The 12,133-nt window shown below is 51.2% G+C and overlaps 1 protein-coding gene across 1 annotated transcript in view; it reads left to right on the top strand.

Annotated features, from left to right (window-relative positions):
• The first annotated feature begins 1,012 nt into the window (after positions 1 to 1,012).
• Positions 1,013 to 12,133, top strand: part of Shc3 (SHC adaptor protein 3) — a 131,696-nt gene continuing 120,575 nt past the window's right edge. The window contains exon 1 of the mRNA XM_055595140.1: positions 1,013 to 3,452. Coding sequence (XP_055451115.1) covers positions 2,979 to 3,452 — 474 coding nt within the window. The 5' untranslated portion in view covers positions 1,013 to 2,978. The remainder of the gene's footprint in view (positions 3,453 to 12,133) is intronic.

Genomic DNA, 12,133 nt, shown 5'->3' with positions numbered 1-12,133 from the left:
CTTCAGCATGAGATTCAGAGCACAGCGCAGACGAAGAACATGGCATCTAGACTTCTCTACCCAGCTGGCCCTTTTCTCACCAGCGCCAGTTTGTTGCGTGTTGGTAACCCAGGTGACTGGGCTTTGGAGTATGGTACCTAAAGTAAGCAAAGCCAGGCTCCCTGGCAGGAACAAAGGGTTCTCCTGGGCTCAGCGTGAGCTTGGTGAGCCTCGCTCTCCCGCAGGGCAGGGGCTGCGGAACTCCCTCGGATGCTCTTGGGCGCTCTTAACTCATTTTCGTTTCTCCTGCATACCAAAATATTCACACCGTTTTCCAGCTAACTGCAGCTTTCACTGTGCCACGTTACATTCTTGGAATGTTAACACCTAACATCAACCAGTATAATTTTTGTATGTAAATTCACACCGCCATTCATATTTTTTTGTTCCCTATGTTGATCCCACTGCATTATTTCCTCATAATGGAATGCAAAGTCTCCTGTTGGCTAACGGGTTAATGATGTAGCTTTGGGGTTCCCCTCTCCCCCTCGGGAGACTTAGCGGGCACAGGTGCTCTTTATTCCTCCAGGGGGAAGAGGCCAGCCTTCGACTGTGTCTTCTGTGTGCATTCATAATAAAAGCTGGTACATTCATGGCTGCTTCATGATGTAGAGGAACCAGTGAATGAAAGTTTGGGTAGAGCTCACCTCTAAGAGAGTGGTCCTGCGGCACCCCGGCCTGACCCGAGCGTCTCCAACGTCTTTATAAAGCTCATTCCCCCGTCTCTCTACGCCGGCTAGTCCCTTTCATCCAGCATTTTTTGGTAATCAATCTGGGTGCTGTTATTTTTTTCCCTTTCTTTCTCTTTTTTTTTTTCCCCACACTGCTGTTGGATAAAAGATCCCGCCCTTGATTGAAATGGAATCTTCCACTATTGAGCGAGCCTTTGTTGAATGAGTCATCGGCGCAGCCGCTCATTGGCTGAGGCCGCCTGGGCCCAGGGGATTGCCTGGCAGTGGCTGCAAGGCCCGGCTCCATTCACAGAAACGCTGGCTCGCTCGCCGGCCCTTTCATTCACACAAACGGCATCTCATTCACATTCTATCGGTTTTTGTCTGCTTCTAATGAAGACCACGGCCTGGGAATGGTGGGGCTGACTCGCTTCACACTGGAGGGGGACTCTAATCACCACCGAAACCGCCTGTGGGCTGCGCATCTGCTGTTGCTATGCAAGCTAGGGGAAGGGAGAAGAGAGAGTGCGGGGTGGCTGCTGGGCTAGGGCTGCGGCGCGGCTGGAGAGCGGAGGGGACGCGCTTGCTGAGCCGGGGAGGGCTCGGCTGCTCTGCGCCTCCTCGTCCCCTGGAGCCGGCCTCACCCGCCCTCCCGCCATGGGTGGTTCTCCCTAAACTCCATTTCCCGGGGCTCCCCGAAAGCCTGGGAACCTCGCTGGCACCCGTGATCAGCCCCCCCGGCGGGCGCGAGAAGACTCAGGGTGACCTGCTAGTGTGCTAGAAGCCAAAGGCATCCGCTTGCACAGAAGTTACCGGGGAAACTTTGACAGCGATTGACGTCTTCCCCTGCGGTGCCACCTGGCAGAGGCGGCCGAGGAAGGGGTCAGTGGGTCCCAGAGTCTCGCACAGACCTTCGGGGAGGCTGTCGACGTCCTATCCGCCTCAGCGCCAGGAGGAAGGCCTGTGTGTGTCCCTGCAAGCCTGAGCCCGGCTCCCAAGGATGAGGCCGCTCTTGCTGTGGATTTGATGGGCAGTTAGAGCATTTCCCCCCCTTCCTGACTGCAGGGCTGCACCGAAGGGGCGTTGAAATGGATGGATAGTGCTACCAAGGCTTGCTTCCAGGGCTTAAACACATTCAGTTGGAATGAAGCTCCAAACGCAGCCCTCTTTTTTTCCGCTTTTGGCATGGATTTCTGGAGCCTGTTGCCGCTCGTCAGAGAAGCACCATTCTTTTTTGGAAGTAGATTTTTCAACTTAACCCTGGCTGGTAAAGGCTGCTGGTTTTTGTAAATTACCGGGGAAGACCCTTTGAGCTGCACGGAGAAGAAGTTCAGGTGCAGATTTGGTTTTTTTTTTTTTTTTTTTTTTTTTTTTCGTGTATTATTCGAGGAACTGCACCGCCACAGGCACATGTCATGGCTGCTCTGTTGATCTGAGCAAGAAAAGCAAGCCACAGGAAACTGACAGTTTTATTTTATTTTATTTTAAATATTCATCTGCTGAAGAAGGTTCCCCTCTCTTTCCCTTCCTACTTAAAAATTCTTGCTACTTTCCAAATCAGGATTCACCAGGATTCGCCTGAAGACTTCTTAAAAAGCCTTCGTCACATTTTAACGCAGCCAGACACTTCTGGGGCTCACCCACATGAGCCGAGCAAGGGAAGAACAAACCTCAGCATGACATGATGGGTTTCGGGAAAGTTCAAGAGATCATTTGAAGGAATTGGATTTACCTTCGGCACAGACGCGGGACGGGGCGGGGGGTAGGTGAAAAGGCGAAGACTGGAAGGAAATATCTGCGAAGGTAGAAAAAGGAAATTTGAGAACTGATTGGCTGTGGTTGCTGTCAGCGGGTGGATGTCGTTTTCTTCTCTCTCTCTCTCTTTTTGCTACAGGAAGTGATTTGCCGAGCTCACCGAGCCTTTGTTGAGAAGGGTCTCTTCCAAGTGAGTCACGCTTTCGCCGGGAGCAGCTCGGCGCGGCCGGGCGCCCGCTCCACCCGCGGCAACTATGACTTTGGCCAGGCGAGCGGTCCAGCCCGACCCGCGGTCTCCCAGGCCCGCGCCGCGCGGCGGCCGCCCCGCTGCTTTGTAACGGTGCGAGGGTTCGCTCGTCGGCCTCGGCCGTCCCTCCCCGGAAAGGCTGTCCCGGGACCCCGGCTCCTCGTCCCGCTCCGGGGGCCCCGCGGTTCCGTGTGCTATGCGCGGCAGTCCGCGCCGGGGCCGGCACCAGCAGCGCCCGGGCGGATGCGGCGAGCCCACGGAGGGGCATGCTTCCGCGCACCAAGTACAACCGCTTCAGGAATGACTCGGTGACATCGGTCGATGACCTTCTCCACAGCCTGTCGGTGAGCGGCGGCGGCGGCAAGGTCTCGGCGGAGCCCGCGGCCACCCCCTACCTGGTGTCGGGCGAGGCGCTGCGCAAGGCGCCGGACGATGGGCCCGGCAGCCTGGGCCACCTGCTCCACAAGGTGTCCCACCTGAAACTCTCCAGCTCCGGCCTGCGCGGCCTGTCGTCGGCCGCCCGGGAGCGGGCGGGAGCGCGGCTCACCGGTAGCTGCAGCGCGCCCAGCCTGGCGGCCCCGGACGGTGGCACCGCGACGCCCGGGTCCCGGGCCCCGGCCGCCAGCATGAGTGCCACCAGGAAGAGCCGGGCCGGCGACGAGCCGCTGCCCAGGCCCCCACGGGGCGCGCCGCACGCCAGCGACCAAGTGCTGGGGCCGGGAGTCACCTATGTGGTCAAGGTGGGTCACCGGAACGGGACGCACAGTTGGGCGGGAGGGGGGTCTTGGGGCTCGGGGGCGGCTGGGGACAGGTGTCCTTCTCCGAAGCCCCAGGGTGAGGAGAACCAGACGACAGTTGGATGTGAGGAAATGCGCCCTCCTTAGCCGTCCTCTTGCTTGACAGGGCAAGGAGTGAACTCCAAACGCGCCTTTAGCAGATAGGTGGGGGAAAAGATCGAACTGTCTGGTCACCTCGCTGGGGCCTGCTTTCCCCAGGGGACTGTTGTTGAGGCGGGCTTAGGCCACTTGGCCTCGTCAGATGTCCTGCCAGTGTTCCTTTCTCTCCAGACGTCCAACCCCGAGATCAGGTCTGGCCTACCGGAGGTCCACTTGTCAGACCTGGTAGCCAGCCCTCTCCCAGGATGAGCGGTGTGGGTGTGCCTAGTGCCACAACTTCTGTGTCCTCCCCTGGTGGGGGTGGGGGCGGGGAGGCGGGGGTGAGGTGGGGTTGGCCGGGTGGGGAGTGAGATTGTTCCTCTCCAGAGCAACAAAGGCCAGCATCTGGAGGGCAGGGCAAGTGCTGCCTTGCTTCCTATAGGATGGGTTCTGGCGTCTTACCCAGAAAGATTTTCTTCGGCCCCGAGCTGTTTTGGGTTCTGGCGGTGGAGGCAGTCTTTGGGACTGTTTTCAGGGTGATAGTGAGTAGGTTTCCCTATTAATGGACTAAGAGGGAATAAGGTTGTGGCTCTTGGACTCACAGGCTGGAAAGGAGTTTTTCTTGGAACACAAAGAACAATAATAATTCAAAACACAATCATGTAATTGGTAGAACCCCTGCAGCTCACAAGCATGCCGTGGTGTTGAGCATACGCAGGACAGCTGAGTTCCTCTGCCAAATGCTGGTTTTCCCGAGCCAGGCCAGCTGCAGCAGGGCTTTGCCCGGATGAGGGCTGGGAGAGTCCGGGGCTCATTTCAGTCCTGCTACCCCAGGCATCGCTGTTTTGTTAAGACAGAAGCTCTTCTCAGCCACCTGTGTTATCAAACCTGTAGGACAGATTAACCATAAGCACTAGTTGCAGAGCAGTCTAAGCTCGGGTAGATGCAGCATCTTGGTAGTTTGGAACCAGATCCCCAAAGGAATGCTTGCTATCTTTGCCTGTATAAAACACACATGAAGCATGTGGCCACTGCAGCTCCGCTCCTTAGTGGGCGTTTTAATTCATCTTCTCGGCTACTGAACACGGGTCGTCATATTCTATCACTATATTTTCACAACTGGGACACAGATCAGCATAACACACACACATTTGGTTGAGTTTATCTTAGCAAAGGATGAACATTGCTTGTTTAAATTACATGTTCATGGGCCAAAGAGCAGAACCAAGCAACCAAGCGAACAAAAACCAACCCCAACAACCTCAGGGTTAAACCGTGGCTGGAATATAGTCATTACCTCTGCTAGGCTCGGAATTGCATCTTATGCTTCTTTTTGTTGAGCATTTAAAATAGGCAAATAGAGCTGGGTGACGCTGTTGGCGTGTGAGAGGCAGAACACAGAGCATTGCTTTCAAAATGAGGGGCAGTCCTCAAACTCGGGCTGTAAAAGGACCACGTCGCTTGGGTCAGTGACTCTGGAACATTAATATTCAGCCAGGCAAATGAAAATGGCATTTTAGAAGGAAAACAACCACTTTAACGAAGGCTTTGCCCCTGTCAGATGGGGCCAAGTGATTAACGGGAAGCTACCTAGCCTGCTTAGCCTGGGCTCTTTCTCTGGGGACGGTCTTGAGTTATCCCAGTGTCAGCAGCCGAACATCCAGGGGCCAGAAAGCTGCTTGGGTGTCCTCAGAGACTACCTGTGCCCCCAGGTAGAGGGTGCAGCAGTGCCCCAGGGGCACTGGCACATAGAGGTGCAAAAATGGCACCAATCGCTAGCGACCTGCACTGTCCTCTGTTGGCCCCATCATCTGTCAGCCGCTGTGAATGATGGTGCCCTGTGAACATAAACCCAGCAAGGGTGCTCCCTGCATCCTCGGAGAAGTTTGGGGTCACACAGAAAGGGAGTGCGACAGCAAAGGACAGTTGCGGTCCTAGTATGCGTGCCCCCTTCAGTGGATCACATGACCTTCCATTGGCACATGTGAGACGACTTCCCACACTGTCATGACGAGTTCAAGACTGACTTGTTTCATTGAAAAACTACAAAACTAAAAGCCTCTTAACTTAGTGTTTATCTGCTCGTGTTACTGATGAATGAAGGGTTCTGGAACCTTCAAGCCTGCAACCTGAGCCGGGTGCACTGGAGCACTCAGGAGGCAGAGGCAGGTAGATTGCTGTGAGTTCAAGGCCAGCCTGTCTACAGAGTTAGTCTAGAACAGCCAAGGCTACAAAGAGAAACCCTGTTTAAAAAAAAAAGCCCAAAACAAACAAACAAACAAACAAACAAACAAGCTTGCATCTTATAACTGGAACTCAGTTCTAAAATCTGAAGGTTTAGAGTTTGTGAAAGGGCTCAATTCCTTTCGACATACCTCTGTTTTCTAAGTTAAAGAAAGCTCAGATGTTTTCTAGATCTCTAGGAAATTCCTGCACTGGGTCATAACAAACCATCTACAGGAAGTTCCTGCTGGCAGGTGGTCACCGGCATTGCATTCTCGAGTAACAACTCCCGGACACTGCACGTCCATATACTTTAGAGGTGCACTGTAGAGAGTGAGGCCTAATGGGTTTTGGTCATCTGCAAAACATTAAACCATTTCTTCAGCAGCTGCTAATATTTCCAGTGAAGAACGAAAAACTGAAAACTGAAAAAATCCTCAACCTGGCAAGATTCCAAGCTCACAGCACATTTAACCGATATGTTCAGCCACCCTTGAGCCTGATGTTAGTTTAACATTTTTTTTTTCTTAAAAAAGTTGAATACACACACACACACACACACACACACACACACACACACACACACCCTCCAGGGTCTTAGTATCCCAGGCTGGCTTTGAACTTACTATATAATCAGTGTTGACCTTCAACATTCGCTCCTCTCATTTTGGCCTCAGTGTGGAGATTGCTGGTGTGCACAGCCCTGCCTGGTCCATGGAGATCCCCTAGCATTGAGGATTAAACTTGGGGCTCCCAGCATCTTCAGTAAGCACTCTGCCAACTCAGCCCCACCCTGAGCCTGCTGTTAAATAAGGGCGGGGGACCAATTTCAGCCAAGCCCCAGTGTCGACACTACCTTACTCCTCTGAGTATTGTGGTAACATAAAAGAGAAAGAACGAGAAATCAGGCCCTGGATACAGAGTGGAAACCCTGACAGCGAACCATGAGGACTGTCACTGCAGGTCTGCCTACGCTTGCTTTCTGTCTGGGTGGAACAGTCCCCTGGCGACGGCTGGCGACGGCTGGAGACGGCTGGCAACGGCTAGCAACGGTTCTGGGGCTGCTCACCTGCGTGGATGTGTCTCTCTCAGGCTCATCCTTCTTCTCTCTCCTGGTTCCAGTCAGCGAGAGTGTAGGAAGGAAAGCTAGTCTGAGCCTGGCAGCGAAGAGCCTCTGCTGTCCAGCAGGTATAAACTTTGGTTTCGGAACTGGAGCCTGAGACTACATGAGAGACTACATGTGTGGTCTGCACCAGGCCAGCCTTTGGTTCCAGCATGGCCCTCGCCAGACAGGCTCTGCGGAACACAGATTTTAAAAGGCTGGGAGGGGTCAACGAGCTGAGAAGTGACCACGTTCAGGGCAGGCCCAGGTGCCAACAGCCAATGTGACGCCAAACCAAGGAGCACAGGCTTGCGGTCGCTGTGCAGAGCTGCGCTTGCCCCGGGCCCCCCTGGGGAGCTGGCAGGTGAGGCCGTCCACAGATCCCGCTGATAGTTCTACGACAGTCTGTGGGCATCACACCTTCACTGGGATGAAAATGACTGTGGAGATTTCTCCCCAGTGTTGGACATCGAAACCAGGACCACCCACACACTCAGCTAGAATTCTACCCCAGGCCCAGAGGAGGACTTACCAACCAAACAGGAAGTTGTTTTCTGGAATGTTAGGACCAGTTTTCTTCTGGAACAAAATCTTTTTTTTTTTTTTAATAAAGTCTTTTAAAATAATTTTGTTTCTCTGATTTATGAATCTGGTGACATCTGGAGTTTGTGAGTCATTTGTTTTATTCATTAATCTTCTATTTATCTCTGTGGATGGCTCTTATAAATTAGATTTGTTCTGAAATTTATTCTTATATTTAGATTTGACTCATCTATAAAGACATCTTTTTTACAGTTTTTTTTTTGTTGTTGTAATTACGAGTGAAGTTCACACAAAATAGTCATTGCCAAAGTCTTTTTAAGTACGTTCAGGATACCTTAGGTAGTAGATTTATTTTAATTTTGGTTTGGTTCTAGAAGAACTGAAAAGTTGTCATGTTCTCTTGAAGTTGTTTATAACTGGCGTGAAGTGTAGCTTGCACACAAACACTGCTAAGACGTTTGAACAATAGCTTTAGAAATTCTCGAGACATTGATGGTTAAGTTCTTAATTCGGTCTGGAAAACGTGTCCTCTCTTACGTGACGGAAGTGTTGGTTTGCTAAATGGATACAATTGCTACACATCTATACCTCACAGACCACTGCAAAGGTACATATGTGTGCCATAACCACACATATCACATACATGCATACCTCACCCCTACACACACACACACACACACACACACACACACACACACACAAACTGCCTAGGTATATACTTATAACCACACACATACACACCACATGTACAAAGTACAACTCCACACACATACAAACAAACATTGTTCTAACCAAGTACCACACATACACACGGTATACCATATATGTACACATCTGTACGTCCACATCCACAACGCGGATGTACACAATGCCACTTCATGCTCCATATCTCTATCTTCGCATACACTGCAGAGATATACACATAGACACACTGCACATACTGTGGTGCACATACACCCTTAGGAGACATTGCACATAGATCTACACACACCACATACAAATACGGATATTCTACAGATCATATACATACTCACAACACACACGCTGCATAGGTATACACACGTCACATATTCACACAGGTGATCACAGCACCTTTATATCCCTTCCATTGCCTAGAGATATACATGCTGCACACTGTACAATACACACAGCACATGCGCACACACACTGCACAGATATACACACAGGTCACACATGAACATATACGGATCAGCAGAGCACATGTCACAGACATACAGCCCTCACACCGCACAGACACACACACGCTACATAACACACGTATCACACACAGCCCACGCCCTACACACACACAAACACACGCCCTCACTCATCCTGGACGCACATTTCACATACTCACACACATGCCCCTTTCCGCCTCTGTGACCCGCTATTTCGGATTGGGGCACGTTGCATCCTCATTCAGAAGTAGCAACTGTCTCCTTTCTAGAAGTACCCAGTTATCTCACATGTTCTCTTTGTGTTCACGATCAAGACCCAAGTCACCCTGAATGGTAAGCTACCAGTGAGACCTTGTCCTGCACAAGACAGACCTCTGCGCTGGGATTTACCTTTCCACAGATGCTTAGTTTTGAAAGGTTGTGTGATAAGTACCCTTTAAACAAAGCTGTGGTGACAGAGAGGTGGGCTCGCCTCACAAGCTGCCCTGAATGATGGCCTTAGCTTGGGTTATAGTGCCTCAGAACCTGGAGTTGGCTGGTGAGAGGCAGGGTACCTCACTGTGGGTGTGAATGGTCAGTTCATCTCTCTGGACCACACTGTTCTGCCTTGGCAGTTGTAACCAGGAAGCTGGACTGATAGAAATGTTGACACTGTGCTTGGGAGGATTCTGGCTCTGACATCTAACCTAATTAGGAAGATGGGCCTGTGACAGGCACTGTTCCTTCAGAAGCACACTTGCCTGGGTGGAAGAGGCCTGGACACCTGGGCCAGGGTAGATGCCAGCTGGTACAGATGAGAGGGAAAAGGAGGAGCCAACATACTCATGGTAACAGATGAGGAAAATGTGGAATCATTTATTTTATAATGGGATCATTCAGATAAGAGTGAAAGAAATGGCCTGGTGTGCATACATAGTCTCTGGAGAGGAGGAGAAAACTTTTACCACATAAAACCTCTGATATGTGCTAGATAAAGAATACCATTCAGGGGAATGGAAGGAGATGCTGAGACTCATAAACAAACTTTAGGCAGGACACAGAGCATCTTATAGAAGAGTGGAGGCATGGAAGGACCTGGAGGGAGAAAGGAGCTCCACAAGGAGACCAACAGAACCAACAAATCTGGACCCAGGGGTCCTGCAGAGATTGATGCACCAACCAGGAACCATGCATGGAGAGGACCTAGAACCCCTGCTCAGATGTAGCCGATTGGCCATTCAGTCTTCATGCAGGTTCCTTATTAAGGGGAGCAGGGGTTCTCTCTGACATGAACTCAGTCACCTCCCTCTGGCGGGGTGGTCTTGCCAGCCCAACAGAGGAAGGGGATCCAGGCAGTCCTGATGAGACTTGATAGGCTAGGGTCAAATGGTAGGGGAGGAGAGTGCCCCCTTTCTGTGGTCTAGGGGAGGGGGATGGGGAAAGAGGGAGGGAGAGTGGGATTGGGAGGGGATGAAGGAAGGGACCACAATCGGGATATAAAGTGAATAAATTATTTTTAAAAAAGTGAAAAAAGGAAAAAAAAAAAAGAACAGCATTCAGGTAGGAGACACTGAACGTAGGAACAGACTACTGACGAGGAGGATGCTGTCCGAGGTGTGTGTACACTAGAAGGGAGATGCCGATCGTGGGGAGTACGGAAGTACAGAGTAGGATAAATGCTGACCATGGTGTGTGACTGTACTCTAGGGTGGATACTGTGTGTGTGTGTGTGTGTGTGTGAGAGAGAGAGAGAGAGAGAGAGAGAGAGAGAGAGAGAGACTGTACTCTAGCACGCATCCTGACCGTGGGTGTGTGCGCATGACTTGCAGTGCGCTTGTGGTGATTATTGCCCTCGGGTTGCACTCACTGCTCTCCTTGTGGCAAAACCCATTCATTCTGTCCTGCTTTGATTCTCGTCACCTCTTCCCCACGAAAGCAACAACACGGACAAGAGTCCCTGCTGAGCACGCCTGCTTGTGCCCACGTTATGTCAGGAGATATTCGTTCCTGCGTTCTCGTCTCTGAGTTCTGAAGTAATCACCAACAGTGCTAATTAAGCAGGAGTCGGGGTGCAGAGCACGTCTTTTGGATCACTTGATCTCCAGCAATGTCTAAAGGGTGGAAATCTGACTTTCCAGGGTTGGGGGGGGGGGTCACATAGCGTGTGTTCACGCCCATCAGGGAGTCAGGGAAGGTGTGCTGGGTTCCTCCTGTCACCCACAGGGTGTGCCTGCTGCTGGTCTCTGGGGCTCCATCCTCCTGGCTTCCAGCTGGTGCCTCTTTGAGGGATCAGTATTGAGAACTTGCTGAGTTAATGGCGGCAGCTTGTCCAATCCACATATACACTGATCCCAGGGTCCCAGGCTTAGAGGTACATTTTGCTGCTCCCGGATTCACCAGTGAGCTCTGGTTTCTGGCCATGACTTGCAGATCTAATAAGAAACTGGCCATGCACCCTGAACCTGCAGAGAAGACATTTGCAGGAGATGGCTTGCTGTATCCATGAAAGTTTCTAACTTCCCGGTCACCTGGTCGGCAGGCGAATGCGTTGGAAACCCCTCAAAGCCAAGGTGCTCTGAGAACAAAAGTCAAATAACTCACTATTCTAGTGCGCAGGACTCCAAATGTAAAGCCACACCAGGGTGTCTTCTGAAAGGTGCCCTTGTTTCAGAGAGGAAACCTACAGTGCAGAGCCTTCATTCCTTCTGCCTGTTGAGGAAGGAGGTAGAAAAGAAGCAACGCATCCATTCAAAATTGTGAATGTGTGTGTGTAAGTGTGTATGTGTGCATGTGTGTGAGGGTAGAGTGTTTTCCTCAGTTGCTCTCCACCTTATTTTTGGGGATAGGGTCTCTAACTGAGCCTAGAGATCACTGGTGCAGCTAGGCTGGTGGCCAGGAAGCTCCGGGGCCTGCCTGTGTCTGTCTCCCCTGCTCAGAGATCACAGTGTGCTGTGTGCTGCCTTGCTGGTTTTTATTTAACGTATGTGCTGCATCAAACTCAGGTGCATGCAAGCAAGCACTTCACATCTGAACAGCACCCGGTCTCCATCCCAAGTGTGAGGTTTATTTTGCTGCAGCTTTTCAAAGTCCCTGGTACTTGGCCTTCACCTGGCCTCATGTCAGCTATGCTTTCTGCTGGGTCGTTCTGAGAACTCCATCTGCTCATAACTCATGATCGTTTGGCAGACAGTCCAGAGGCACCTACTGAAAAGAATGTTAATGCTATTGCCTTTTACTTTGCAAATAGCAAGGATTAATACTGCCAATATACCAAATGGAAAGGTTGTGTTGGAGAAAATATATCAAAAATCAAAATAACTGTGATGTGCTGCTCCACTGTATGTTCACACTGATGAGGCCGAGTGAGCATGTATGGAAGACTGTGGAGTGAGATCTTTCTTTCAAGGGGATTCTCTTAGGTGTTTTGCCACAGTAAGGAAAAATTGACTAACATGCAGAGAGAGCTGTGAATCGGTGTGTGTGTGTGTGTGTGTGTGTGTGTGTGTGTGTGTGTGTGTGTG

The sequence above is a fragment of the Psammomys obesus genome, unplaced genomic scaffold, assembly GCF_907164565.1.
Source record: "Psammomys obesus unplaced genomic scaffold, mPsaObe1.curated_primary_1811, whole genome shotgun sequence".
Lineage (NCBI taxonomy): Eukaryota > Metazoa > Chordata > Mammalia > Rodentia > Muridae > Psammomys > Psammomys obesus.
Note: the sequence above shows the minus strand (reverse complement) of the source record. Positions and strands in the feature narration are given on the sequence as shown.